We start from the raw sequence: 15,488 nt of genomic DNA, 5'->3' as shown, positions 1-15,488 counted from the left end.
TGTTTACTTTATATTTACTGTTGCTACATCTGGATTACCTGCTGCTAAGAAGGCAAGTTCCCAGTTTGGGAACAAAGTACATCCATTTATCCATCTCTTGCAAAGGACTAACACTAGAGCACTGCTGCTGCTCTTCATGAAGCCAAAGTCAAAGTTTGTAAAGAAGACAATCTTTATAAGGTTGTATATACTGTATTGATAGAATTGATTATTCTGTGTTTGTCAACCGATAGTGTTGTCTCTTTGAGACATGAATGCTCCTCTTTAGAAAAAAATCAAATCAGGCACAGCCCGCATCTGATGTGCTATTGGGGTTCACAATGCACGTGACAGAGCAATCTGCAGAGCATTAAATAATGCAGTGCGCAGCTCCTCTCCCTCATCATCATCATCATCATCATCATCATATCTATTCCTCCCCATTCCCCTCCTCTCTCGCACATCCTCGTTCGCACACACTCATAACTGTAAATGACTGAATCTTCGATTGTGTCTCTGAGTCTGATTTGATGTTTGAAGTCTTTTTTTTTAACTCCTATCTTTTTTCCGTGGCATGGCTATCTCATAATTTCTCATTTTGAGGACAGACACGCACGCACCTACACACACACACTCACACGGCAGGTCAAAATATTCTGCAGTAGATTACATTAGATTTGATAACTTTATTAATTCCAGAGGTAAAACTAGTTTGGCCGCCCAGTACAATCACAAGTGTGTTGAAGGAATATCTAATGAGATTCCTTATTATCACAAGTATTGCTTTTATCCCAAGGCATCTTCACCCTCTACCTCACTGTTATTTTATTTTGTACGGGTAGAGCACAATACAACCAAAGAAACAAACAAGTTTAAAACTCATGTCAAATGATCATGACTGTAAAATAACAGGTAACAATATAATATGATATATAATATCTGATAAACAACACACTTCCTCTTCTCCGGTAATCTTAGTTACTATGTCTCAGGTTCTTTTTTCCCCATTCCTTCACTTCACATACGATTTCACAAATTGATCGCCTCATAAGTCTTTTTGCCTCTGATCTACTGAGCAGGGTGGATTGTTAAGAGTTTTCTCTGCAATTTCATTCAGAGATCAAGGTCGACCCTGAGACACTCTGCACGCTCAGTATCCAATTACTAAATAAAAAGACAGACACGTGTAATCAAACACATAGACACATATTAAGCAAAGAGATCACAGGCAAATACTTTTTAATCAGACCTCAATATGAAAACACTCAACTCTAAGAGATAAAATGCTGCAAGTTAAACAATACAACATTGGTAGTCTCTGGTAGTCTTAATGACGCATCAACTCTTCATGTATTCATATAAACAGAATACCACCCTCTGTTTTCTCACCTAGAGGAACTTACACTCACCGCCCGATATTCCCAGCTGATCCTCCTTTAATTTGGGTCACATTACACACTTACACATGGAAGTACAGCAGAGGCAGTGGGGGAGGCCGGGAGCCACTGGATGACTCACAGAAGAAGACAACTCTCTAGAGGAGCACTGTTGTGTTTGATCATTACGATCCCATGAGAGGACACACACACACAGTTGTTTTTGTTGCTCTATTACAGCAGGAAGATTTACTTGGTGCAAAATGTACTTTAGATACTGCATCACGGCAATCACAATAAGAAATAGAAATATCTGAAGAATATTGTGGCTACATTAACTTGTTATTTTGTGGTTATGTCCCTGAATTAATCACATTGTGGGGATTCATCTCCCATCTGTGGACAAAAAGCTCAAGGTCAAGCTGTTATTTGAGTGTTCAGACTTTGTTTTAGGTTAAGGTTAGTTTTGGTTGCCTGTTAGTTTGTTACAATTTAGGTAAAAGTGTTGTAGTTTTGGCAATTATTGATTATGATTCAATTGTACTCATCAAAGTTAATGCTGACATTTGGGAGCACAAACAGGTCAGATGGGGTAGGAAACCAACAACAAGGGTGCAAACGCACAAAGAGTTTGAATCTGGCTCGATGTACCACAATGCATAATCATCCGGAATGACACAGAATGTCCGAACGCCAGAGATGAACAGCAATGCAGTGTTGACTAATAATGTTTATACTCAACTGAAACCCCTAATGCCCGCTGACCTGGAAGTTTGGTTTAACTCTGTATGATCATCTGGCTACTTTTCTGGCAATGTCCTCCGGCTTTAATAAAACAGAATCATCAATGATGTTTCTGGTGACCCCCAAGATAATAAATCCAATGACCTCACAAGTGACAAAAATAGCCTGTATGTATGCGCGTGTTTGCATTTAAGAGCCTTACCAGGTGAGGATTGATCACTGGATGCCACTAAAGTGGCAGGTGTGGGTCTGCGTCTTCTGATCTGAAAAAGTAGAACAGTTTTATTCTAATGTGAGAAAAAAAACATGGATAAACAACTTATGAAAATATTGCCTGTTGGATCTCAGGCTGTAATTTCACACAGGCTTTTGGCTCAACCAATTTAAATGCTAAGCAGTGCACTGAAACGTTGTTTCATTACTCAGCCAATCAGGGAGAGACTAGCCCTGCTCCCTCAGTACCAGTCGTCTGGATAACTCAGCATAAAAACCCATAAAACAGCCTGTGAGCAATGCTGGATCTCAACAGTGCAGTAAGATCAGCAGGGAAGTCTGCCACCTACTTGCTTCTTGGCTCATGACTAGTTGAGTGTGGCAGCTATGGACCAATTTGGGATAACATTTGAAATAACACACACATTTCACTGAGCTGCACAGCAGAGAGTGTTAGAAGGATCTGCTAGTGGAAAACTAGAATTACAACTGCGAAAACACAGAAGTATCCATTAGTATCCAATCAAATATAAGAGATGCAAACAGCTTTTTGATTGAAATATCAGAAAAGTTTTATTAAGCAAATGATGGAAAAAGGACTTTTATTTATCCCATCAGGACTCTATAGCTAACCATTCATACACCGCAAGCACAGCCCAGGGACACATCGGCTTGGACTAGCTGAGCCGGGGATCGAACCTCCGATTGAAGGATGAACCTGCTTTAAAATAGTCGCATCACTAGATGTTGAAACTACCAGAAACTTCTGCATTTGACTGACAACTTCACTCCAATGGAAAGAAGGAAAAGGGAGGTGAAAATAACAAGGGAGAAAATAAATGGCCACCCTCCTAACTGTGCAGCAACAACAGTTAAGTATCAGTAAGGGCTGGCAGACACTTTTACAGTGAAATATGCACCACAAGGTTCTGCAAATATGAAAGTAAATTGGCTGTGCATCTGTATCTCTTAAACTATTAGACTACAGATTTTGGAGAGAAAAGTACAGTGATTCATTTTCAGCCGCCTCCGGGATCAGGTGATTACTTTTCCATTTTCTTGCTCCATAAAAATAAAAAGGCGATGACATGGGAATTGAAATAGTCAATTGCACACACACAAACACAAGCACGCGCACACAAACACACAAACACAAACACACTCACGCACACACACACACATAGCTGACAGTGTTGCTGACTAATGTTGGAAGGTGTGCAAGCTTCTGTCCTCCATGTATCTTTTCTAACTGCTGGTTGTGCACTTATAAAGCTGTGTAGTCTTCTTCAGCCATCCAGCCATGAAGCCTGTAACCTCTGCCTGCTCACTGGAGCATCACATTGTATTGTGTGAGACAGTTCAAATAGCTTGTTGTTAACTTTTTTTCTCTGGAGATGAGAAACCAATGATCAAAGTTTTGAGCTGTGCAGTGAGTCTTGAAAGCACAAAGATAGGACTCATTTTTGTTGCAGGTGCATTCACAGTTAAAAGGGAAAAACAAAGTGACAGAGTAGAATCAGAAAGCGAATCGTTGCCCTTGGATCCAGTTTGCAGCTTTGACTTTGAGGCTGCGGCGTTCAACAAAATGAGTGAGGAAATTATTAAATAACACAAAACATCACTTTAGAATGTGTTCAATACAAAATATAGATGTAGCTGCAGACATAATGTGCAGTAATGAAAACCGAGCAGTCAGTAGTATGTCATTAGCCCAGTCTAATTAGGTTTTCAGATGTTAAGAGGCTTCATCTTCATTACCTTTCAAATCACAGCCATGGAGTACAGAACGGCTGAGAGAATAAGAAGAGTCATTGAGTGACTTTTCTTTACCAAGCAGGCAGAGATTTAATAAAGCTTTTTACACTTTTCCAAGAGACGCAAGTCAACCTTTCAGTTTCACCTTTCTGTGGAGCGGCTACTTTCATTTCTGTATCCGTCACTAATGTGAATGCTCTCACAGTCTTTATTTAGGCTGACATAAAGGTACTGAAAGATTTATCTTAAAATTGAGTTTTGTGTCATGGGATAGCAATCTAATGATGAATAGCTCAAGCTACTACTCAAAAAGCATAGGACATGAATAGTATGAGGTGTAAATGCAACAATCCTTCATAATACAGATGATTCAGCTATGTCAAATACCTACAACAAGCAACCAAGATGAGGTACTAAATTGTCACCACTGTTCTCTTCTCTGTCTGCATGTTGGACTGTAACTGTTTATTTTTCTTTTAAGCAGGGGTCACACTTTTTCCACAGATTAATTCAAATCCTAATGAAGCAAAATGCAATCACAAGTAATCAAGTCTTGAGTTTCCTTTGAGTTACAATGTGATGTCAGGTGGGAATTGCAGCCAATAATATAAACCATGCAATCGTTGGTTTTATAGCTAATTTCTCTTTGACAAATGAAAACTAGTAATTTATTATGTGATTTGTTTTGTATATGTCTGTGAAACACCTTGGGACTCAGGTTTATAGATATCAAGATGTATTTAGTACTTGTGTATACTATGAATCAATGTACTAATATTTCAGCCTTGTATGTGTCTTGTTGTCATTCCAGAAAACTCCCCTCCCGGCCCACATTAAACCACAATGAGCCATGGCTGTGTAGAACTGATTATGCCAGAGTCATTGTTATTCTCCTCAGCCGGCAGCAAAGCAAACTCCCTGATCTTTAGCTCACACAAATACCAGCGCTTACTGGACAAGCTCTTCCCTCAAACCACCGGGCCTGCCTTTCATCCTACAGTCCGTTTAAAATGCAGTTCTGTCACTCACAACAACGAACAAAAACAGCCTTCAAAAAGTGATGGGTGGGCAGGAAAAGCCGTGCATGCCTGATTTCCTTGTGTGGGGGCAACAGACAAAATATAGGTCAGGTCAAGAGACAGCAGAGGCAAAGTCCTGTTTCATATTTAACACTCGTGTTTAGTTGACATTGGCTTCTTACTTATTTGTGACCCCACAGACCGCAATGCTGTCTGTGCGAAAAAAGTACTAATAATTGCAAAATCAACTCTCAAATCATTTTATTTCCTTCTGATCTCATTAAAACACGAAATGTAGAAAAAACGCTGAAGTGTAACACTTCAACTGAACTTGTACGTTAGATGAAGGCAATAAAGTATGACCATAAAACATTGCTGTTACGCCAAAAAAGGATATATTATCTTTTGTTACACGAGTTAAGCATTATGTCATATTCTAGATTTCTTGTGTCCATCTTTCAGGGAAACAAATTGAAGTGTGCTCCTGAGGTTTTCTCTTCATATTCAAAGACAAATCTACAACGTCTATAACACCAACCAATAGAGATTGAAACTATGGTGATTTGACAGAGGTGCAGAATTTGAAATTGAGGGCATTTCTATTGCCTTGTAACGGCTCTCAACATGCCGACATGTTGAAAAAGCTGACAGTGTTTACTTGAGGGAGTAACAGGGAGTTACACATGTGTTTGGTGTAACTCCCTGTTAGACCTCTTATGAACAATCTCCAATGGAACTCCAACTGGAATTTGAGAGGACTAGTGCTGTGTAAAAACTATTTACACCAATCACAGATGTAGAGCAGATGGACATTGATTGTATTTACCCATATTTTACAGCTGGAGTCTCTGAGACCTCATTACTAATGTGTAATCTTCTGTATAGGAAATGTGGCATCATCTCAAAATCATGTTTGAAAGCAATTCTTGTCAAATTAGGAAATAATATGTCTAGCTGATGTTTTATAGCTTAAAACAGGGAACTTTTTTCTTATCGAGGAATAACACATCACAACTAATTGGGATGACAATTTCAACTGTACTGAAGTGAAATTCTAAGACGTATAGCCTTTACCTCCTAACCTTGATTTCCCTTCGAGAAAAACATTGGTATGTTTGTAGTATTTGCGCTATCAGAGTTGCCTTGTGACCTTCACCAGAATAATGTGATTGCAACAGTCGGTGCCATGAATCAGAACTAGAGCGTTCACATAAATTGCTGCAAAAATAAAAGGTTAAGGAAAACTTTCCCAGCACCTTGTTACTGTGTGGGCTGAGGCAGTACTGTACAGTCAGAAATTCAGCCCAGAGCACAGATAAGGATTTATGTGATTCTTCATCCTGTCATTTGATATTATGACCATGGTATTGTTCAAGCTGAAATCAGTGCTCAGCCAGTATACATCCTCACAGACTGTCTCCAACTGTGGTCTCGTTTGGCTCTGAATAGAGGAAATTACTGTATTCACAGGTCATTGAAAACCCAGATAACTGACTTCTTCTTTCCTTTATCTCAGTTTCTTCAGTCCTCTGCCTCCCTCTCACTTTCTATCACTCATTTGTCTTCTCCACTTTAACAGCCCCTCTTATCATCTTCTCTTTTGCTAAATATCACACAACCAGCTGCACTGGGGGGGAGCAGGGGTCGGATGCGAGGCACAAGCTGCAATTTATTTGCCGGAATAATACATTTTTCACTGAGAACTTTTGCTGAGAATCAAGGAAAAGCAGCAATTTATAATTGAATACAAATTGAGAAGAATGAGGGCTTAACATTATGTTTTCAATGAAGGCAGCGCGGAAGTTTTCTGTTCAGACCTGTTATTGCAGCAGCTGTGAACATGTTGAAAGAACTGGAAATTGAATCAATGGGTCCTCAATCAGAAATAAACATTCATTTCTTGCAACTGTCGAGTTCAATGAATTAACAAATATCGCTGAAAGATTTTACAAGCTGTAGTTAGAAGCTAATTAATCAAATGATGGCTCTATAAGTTGGTTGAAAACTTTACCTCGGTTTGACTTTGTAATCTTTCCATCTGAAACAAGAACCTTGTAAAAGAGGTGCTAGATAAGCACTTGGTGGCCACGTACATTATATTGTGCTAAAAGGCTGACAATGCTTCCAAAATCACAAATGGACTACATACTCAATAAATGTAATATCATTAAATACCACGTCACTTCGTACAGATAACCATGGTAACCCCGTGCTAAGCTGTGACCACATGAGGATTTGTGAAAAACTAATTTAAAAAAATGTGTGTGCAATGTGTCATCAACTGAAGCGGTATAGACGTTACAGAGCTATCCCCCATTGCTTTTTATCGACATTATAGTATGTAATTCACATACTATTGGTTTCATAATTATTAAAAACAAACTTTAAATAGCATGTTAGTATGGAGACTGAGGTCAAAGCTACAAGTACCTGGCAGACATTACATTTTTCTTACCTTTCTTTTAATATAAGTTCAGACTTTAACTTTGCTCTTTTATAATCCTGTTTGGTCTGCTCATCTTACATACTGGTTCATATCATAGATGAGGAGAAATGTAGCTAGCTCGATAATGATACTCCTTGACCTTGATAATAATGCTCAGTTACAATGTTAGTTAGACATGCTATTAATGTTTGCAGCTTAAGCTAACAGACAACCTTTAGTTAGATGTTTGGTTCTGTAAAGACGCTTTAGCGTCTCATGAAATCCAAAGCGTGACAGGACTGCCGTGCTGCTCTGGGGAGGGGTGTAGCTAACAGTCCAAAAGCAGTCAAAGTTACAAATAAAAATGTACAAAGCAGTAACGATTGTAGGCCTAAGTCCTGGTTAAAACCATATGTTTTCAGCAAAAGATCTTGATTTTCTTAATGAGCAAGAGATATGCATGGCGTGATAAATATGATGCACTTGTCACAGTCTTGGGTTTTTGTTTCTAGATTCCTGTTTTATTTTGAAGTCCTTGTCTCTCGTGTCCTCAGATATCCTGCACTTCCTGCTCCTGTGATTGTCTGCCCTGTCCCTGATTAATTATTCCTGTGTATAATCACCTGCACCTTCCCAGTGTATTTAAACCCTGTGTGTCTCCTGCCCCAGTGTTGGTTCGTCTGTTTAGATCCCTGCGAATATCCCTGCGTATATGCGTTGTTCTTCCTGATTCCCCTTTTGTTTTGTTAAAATAAATTGCTTACACCGTTGCTTGGCATTTGGGTCTACTCTTTTGTTCCACGTCGTGGCAGCTCTTAAAAGTTATTCTTAGAAAATGACCTTCCTAATTCATAGAGTATTGTGTTGTTGTTCTCTGTCAAAGACAAAGACAGTTTGACACATCAGCATCGGAGATATTAAGGAGGACACAATCAACCCTGAAATGAAAGGACATAACCTTAATATGTCAAATTTCATCATCTCATCATCCATGATTTCTCAAGCAAAGAGAAATAGGGCAAATATTTCAGTTTAATATCAAATGTCTGTTGTAGTGAGATTAGATTGAATGTGTCACTCAGAGGTGTAAACATACAAAGAGAAAAATGTGTTTAATTTAGAGGCAAACCAAGTTCGTTACTCTATTAACAACCTTAATGTTAGATAATAACCTGGTGTTAACATGTAATGCACTAATGCTGCCTCAGCCTGTTTTTTACTGATTAGTGCATGTACGTTGAATCTAATGTAGACATCAGCAGACGATTTGACGATTTGAGAAATATTCAATGTAAGACTATAGCAGCCAGTTAACTTAGCTAAGTGCAAACATTGGAAATGTACAGTTCCCTCAAACCCTTGAAAATACCATCATATATTCAGCTGGACTTTCATGGCCATTGAGTTTTTTCAAGCCTTTATTGGCCTGGATTCTGTAATGTTAAAGGAAAAGTTTGACGTTGCTTCACATATTCTCTTTCTTGCTGAGAGTTAGTTGAGAAGATTAATACGACTTGTACATGGTGTTTAATATAAAAGCAGGATCCAGGACATGGTAAATTAGCTTAGCATAAAGACTGGAAGCGGAAAGCTGGCTCTGTTTCAAGATAATATCTGCCTAGCAGCACCTCTAAAGCTCCAGCGTTCCACTTCATTTGTTTCATCTATACAAAACCCATAGATGGTGCACTAACATACTGGAGTCTTGTCATCTACAGGATGTGAGCCGGCCCAGCTGTCCACATTTCCATTCGTTTTGCTAAACTAAAAGAAGCTAACCATCTCCTTGTTCCAGCTTTGTATTCGACAGGCAGATACGAGATTGGTATTGGTATATTTTTCCCAAAATATCAAACTATTCCATCAGTCAAACCGTAACAGAAGCTGTTTGAAATGAATAAAACCTACTTCTACTGGTGAGAAGAATATCTGAATAACTACAAAATAATAAAAAAGAAACCCCTATCCACTGTCACTATCAGGTCCTGGCCTCTTATCGGGTACAGTCAGTTTGTGCTCCTAAGTACACCGTGAACCCTAACGGAATGTCATAATGATAACGGAGGAACACACTGTATCTTTCTGCGGATCGCAGGATGAACGTGTGCTGTTGGAGTGAGGGTCAGACCTCAAGGAGGCTGTTCTGACTGACGGCAGGTCTCCACGGAGGCTGATTCACAATGTTGGACAGGTTGCAGAGATCACTGAACCATGGGTGAGGCCCCCTGATGTGATATGTATAAGCAAGGTTGTAAACACAAAGACAACAACAAGCAGACTTCTTTTTTTCTCTCACTGTTGTCTATCACACATACATACAAAACCAATTAAGAACAAGCATGCCATGCAGGCTCAGTGGCCACTCACAGTAATCTAAATAGAAAATATATCCTAAAAGTAAAAGTCTCAAAGGCAGATCATGCAAGCTTTTGCCATGCTTATTGAGAGTGTGAGCTAAGAACACTAAAAGATGTGTGCATGGGTGAAGAAGAGGAGGTAAACCCCAGGCATGGAGGTGTTTAACATCCTGTATTGACTGGCCTGGGATCTGACGCGTGTCTGAATAAACACAGACAGTGGACACCGACTCCCTGACGTGCAGTCACAAACAGGACAGACGTGGAGACCTGAGCGACTTGAATTACATCCACTTTTTTTTCTTTACAATATACAAAGACGAAAAAGTGAGAGAAGACACAGACACAAACACACTTATTACCATCTACCACAGGCACCAATGTACAGACAAAGTGTCCTGAAATATAAATGACACAAGTAAACAGCAACATAAGCAAACCACACTGGCACAAACCAATAAGCTTCAGACCTGGATAAGAATGCCATCCAACCTCTATGCTCATCTTCTGACAGTATTATTAAATTCACAATCCTGACGATTTCAGTCCTGGTTGATTTGCTATTTGATACCACAGATTGAAGAATTCCCATGCATAATAAGACTTAATAAAACCATTATCACTGACAGCTGTACAATGATAGTAATACACTCTAAATTAGTGCAAATAATTAATTGATATGTTAGACTAGATTAGATATGTACTTTATTCAGGGAGAAATTTCTTTTAAGCAGCAGCAAACATATTTACAATATATAGAATACAATAAAATAGCAGGGCAGGACATATTACAATGACTCATTTAAATAATAATAAAGGAAATGAAAATGAAGAAATGAAAATGAAAATGTAAAAAAAAAAAATGAAATGAAAGTGTATACAGTGTATCTAAGTATATATAAAGTAAAAAGGGAGAGCAGTTATTATTGAGTGTAAATAAAATAAACTGCTATTGCTGAAAATAATGCTGGACATGAATATTATTAAAAACAGGGTTTCATCTTTAATCTTTAGGATTATAATTTTAAGCGCCTGTTTTACCGGTCCGTCTTGGTGAAGAGGGAGCTGAGCCGGAAGGCAAAGCTCTCCATTTACTGGTCGGTCTACGTTCCAACCCTCACCTATGGTCACGAACTCTGGGTCGTGACCGAAAGAACGAGATCTCGGATACAAGCGGCCGAAATGAGCTTCCTCCGTAGGGTGGCTGGGCTCAGCCTTAGAGATAGGGTAAGGAGCTCGGACATCAGGGGGGAGCTTGGAGTCGAGTCGCTGCTCCTTCGTGTCGAAAGGAGTCAGCTGAGGTGGTTCGGGCATCTAGTCAGGATGCCTCCTGGACGCCTCCCATTAGAGGTTTTCCGGGCACGTCCAACTGGTAGGAGGCCCCGGGGAAGACCGAGGACACGCTGGAGGGATTATATCTCCCGGCTGGCTTTGGAACGCCTCGGGATCCCCCAGAATGAGCTGGAAAGTGTTGCGGGTGAGAGGGAAGCCTGGGTCGGCCTGCTGAACCTGCTGCCACCGCGACCCGACCCCGGATAAGTGGGTGATAATATAATGGATGGATGGATGGGATTTTAAAAAAGGTCAATTTTAGTTCTTCATTTATCATAATAAAGCATGAAGAGGTTTTTGAAAGCAAGAACTCTTTTAAGGCGCACTACAATTTTTCTATTTATCGGTCCTTTGATCAGATTGATTTGCTTCTGTTCTGTGGGACAAAACCCTTCAAGGTAACTTTGATGATGCGTTGGTCTTTTGCATGTCCGAGCTGGGTATGCACATATTTGTAATTGACAACATTAATAACCTGCACTCTACTTAAGTGAGCTATGTGCAGGGCGTTGGCATGGTGCATGCTGGCTCACTGTCATGGCGAACTGAGCCAGCGTTGATGAAATGTTTCAAAATATCTGCTGTGTATAAGGCTTGTTTGCTGCAGCAGTGATGCATCGGGTTTGTCCCGTTAAACAGGGTAAATTAGTATCCTGTACTTTATCCATCCATTACCCGTAACCATGTATCCTTTAAGAGTGTGCAGAGAAGCCGGAGAAAACCCACGCTGACACGGGGAGAACATGCAAACTCCACACAGAAGGGCCCTCAAGCCCGGGATCGAACCCACGCCCCTCGTGCTGCCACTACACACCAACGTGCTGACCCTATACTTTAGATCCATTATTCATTTAGAGTACCTTGTAGGAGTCTGATTTCATTTTGGCATTTTAGTTTGTTTTGTTGTTGTTAATGCTTGTTGTTTAATGTGTCAAAAAGCCCCATTAAATCCTCCAAAACGGGAAAACTGGGAGAACCTTTTACAGGCACTGCAATGTGGATGTGCTGTTACATTGAGATGTACAATGTTATATACTGACATGACAAATCAAGGGGCAAATTACTAGGAAAATGAAAAAAAAATGAGCAACATTAAAATATATCAGATGGTCTTTACTTTAAAATTGCAAACCATCACAAATGATGTAACAATTAAGGTTACATTGAAGCTGTGTGGAAGTTATTTCACTTACAGCTAACTCCAGCTGAGAGGGAGCCTTTATGCAAAGAAGGAGATTATGGAGTATGATGGTTATGGTCTGCACATTCAGTAACTCACAACTGAGCATCACAAAGTACTTCATCATACCAGCAGCTCTAACTCAACATGAAACCATCCAAGGAAATGTCCCACAAGGCCGATCTCGCATACACACACACATGCACGATGAGGGCATCCTAACATCTCCTTTCTGACAGCCACAGTGGGAAAAAGAATGACCAGCAGAAAGGGAGAGGGAGACATAAACGGGGTGTCGTCAGACTCAGAAAGCTTTCCACTTGAGGATCATTTGTTATTAATGACCCTTCCATGTTATATTTATAAAAAATGAGAAAGTGGGACACATCTTTTCACTACATTCTCTAAAAAAACACATGCATTGCACCCATTGGGCTTTTCACTATTTGATCTTGGTTCTTTCACTGATGTGGAGTTTATAAGATCCTAAAGAAAAAAGGTGAGAAATTGCTTTCCACAGATTCATGCAGATACAATCTATTATTTAGTTTGAGTTTGATGTCATGAGATGATCCCATTGCTGATAGCAGATTGATTTGGAATAAGTTTATCTTGTGCTTGCAGGCAACTTTTGTCAGAATCTCACTGCTGTACGATGCCTGCAGCCAAACTCAAACCAAAGCAACGCCAAAGCCCTGGAGACGCATCCATACAGTGCACCACCCCTTTTTAACACTACTGAGTTACTGTGTCTTACAGAATCTGCAAGGTTGTGAGTGAAGAAGGGAACATATATCTTCATTTGATCACGATGACTTAAGCACAGCATTCAAAAGCTTGCTATTTAGGTGCAGGGGAGTAATGAGTTTAAAACGTCAATCAGACCTCACACATTTTGGACAGAGCACACTGCATCTTTTCATTCCAGTCGAGTTGCTCAGCTTTGTCTGCACCCACTTGCTTGGATGACTGAATGTGACAAGCATTTACATTGATTTCCTTTTCACCCTTTCCCATTTATTGAGCTAAAAGTCCAATCATGTCACTGATGAATTAAAGAAAACCTTTAAAAGCCTGGAAGTCCCACATCCTTCAAACCCCCTTCTCTTCCTCCTTCTCACCTGTTCTGCTGCCTCTGGGTCCAGGTGGGTGTCCAGTAGAGGAACGGTGAACTGTATCTTCCTGGGGCTCCCGGTGTCCATGGTGGCACTGTCTGTCAAATAGGAGGACAGTATGAAGAGGAAGAGGAGGAGGAGGGAGAATCCGTATGAGGAAAAGAGGGTAAAGAGCTCAGTGAGGGTGACGGAAAATTAGTGGGCTCCAGCTTAGGAAAAACGAAGATTGCGTTGTAGTTTCTGTCTGACTATTTTCTGTTCTTTAGTTCTATCTTTTCACACACTTTTCTCTGATTAACTAGCTTTGAGTTTGGCACCCTGTTTGTTTCTATCCTCAGTACCTGCTGGTGTCTCTAACCCGGTTTTACTCTCCTCTCTCCCTCTGTCTCAGCACTGAGGCAAGGGCATTATGGGCTAGGAACACCTCTCCTTCGCTCTCATTCGCTGTGCACAAGTCCCTTTCATGCAAGTCCCGCCCTCTGTTCACATTTCTTTCTGTCTGTATTGGACATCTGAGATGAGGGCTGTTCTGCAGCCGCCCCCGCACAGCCAGCAGAGAGAGAGAGGATGACAAAGACATCTCTCTCTCTCTCGCTCTCTCTCTCTTGCTCTCTCTCTCTACTGGATGGTAGGAAAAGATGCATGATCCAGCCTTGCTTTACAGTAAGAGAAAGTATTTTTTAAATACACTTTCTACACATGCTTAAAATATAAATACAAAGAGGCTCAATCAGAATGAATAATCTCTCTCAGTTGTATATAAATACACACCCCTGACAATATTGACAGTCATTTTTGTGCCACAGACAAATGTGTGAGCAAGCTATTTTCAACAGATCACTGCAGTATATTTTATAAATATTAAGCCTACACAAGGACAGTTTTGAGCCGAAACTGTGCTTCTGAAAGGATCATCTGAGCTTTGTTCATATCTGACCAAGCTTGTCCTTGCCGTCGCCTGGCCAGCACAATCTCTATTGATTCCCCTCTCAAAGTTGTCCCTACATCACACGTCTACTGGGCCCTGATACCTGACACCGGCCAAGAGGGTCTGTTGTTCATCCAGATTTGCAGCACATGTTGGGGATGTAATAAAATACAAACTGGGCATTTATATTCCCGGAATCATTTTTTTTGCTTTTAACTTTAAATTCAAAGTTCAATCACATTAAAAAAGCTACTTCAAATCAATATAATCTAATTCAAAGCTTAAAGCTCATCTTGGAAATTGATGAAGAGGCGTTAACAGTTTTGTCCAGACACTAACTGGTAGCTTAAGACGTATACGTATGACATTTAGACCACTATATACATTACCTGTAAAAGCAATATATATGCATAATATATAAGACCGTATAGATGAGCAGCAAATATGAGAAAGGGCAAGAGAAGAGGGGGGTGGAGCTCCCCAACACAAAAGTCCCCAGCTGAAATCAAAACCAGAAACACGGTGGCCATATGGCACGAGTCCTAGATCACGAAGCCTCTGGGGTGCCTTCAAACTGGGTCTTTTGAGTCATTTATGTTATGCCTATAAGCCCTGGTTCATAAAGTAGTAACTGCATGGGGTTTGCAAAGCGAGAATGTTTTCATCATCTGACATCTGAAAAACCCTCTGTATATAACATGTATAATAAATGAATAAAAGAATCCTTTTCTTTCTCTTTTTACTCAGCCGTTATTGCTTGTAGCTGAGAGTGAAAGAGTGAGTGATAATACAAAAGTGCCACATTAATAAGAGCTTTTCCTGAATTATGTATCCGTCATCAAAGTAGAGAAGTATGTTAATAAAAGACCACATGCGTGCTCTGTGTGTGTGTGTGTGTGTGTGTGTGTGTGTGTGTGTGTGTGTGTGTGTGTGTGAAAACAACAGCTGACTGGGTATCCTCTGGTCTGTACTGTACAACCTCTTTCCCGAAGGGAAAACTACATCCTGTTTACTAATTAAATACTCAATGTTGTTTCATTAGTGTATATTTTTACAGTCCCTGCC

General features: G+C 40.1%; 1 protein-coding gene across 1 annotated transcript in view; it reads right to left on the bottom strand.

Moving 5' to 3' along the window:
* Window positions 1–13,582, bottom strand: part of LOC117730504 (protein phosphatase 1 regulatory subunit 1A-like) — a 34,955-nt gene extending 21,373 nt beyond the window's left edge. Inside the window, exons 1-2 of the mRNA XM_034532238.1 lie at window positions 13,502–13,582; window positions 2,302–2,362 (exon numbers count right to left, since the gene is read on the bottom strand). Of these exons, the coding sequence (XP_034388129.1) occupies window positions 2,302–2,362; window positions 13,502–13,582 (142 nt within the window). The remainder of the gene's footprint in view (window positions 1–2,301; window positions 2,363–13,501) is intronic.
* Between the last annotated feature and the right edge of the window lie 1,906 nt (window positions 13,583–15,488).

Source organism: Cyclopterus lumpus, chromosome 5, assembly GCF_009769545.1.
Source record: "Cyclopterus lumpus isolate fCycLum1 chromosome 5, fCycLum1.pri, whole genome shotgun sequence".
NCBI classification, from domain to species: Eukaryota; Metazoa; Chordata; class Actinopteri; order Perciformes; family Cyclopteridae; genus Cyclopterus; species Cyclopterus lumpus.
This window is presented reverse-complemented; position numbering and strand designations above follow the sequence as displayed.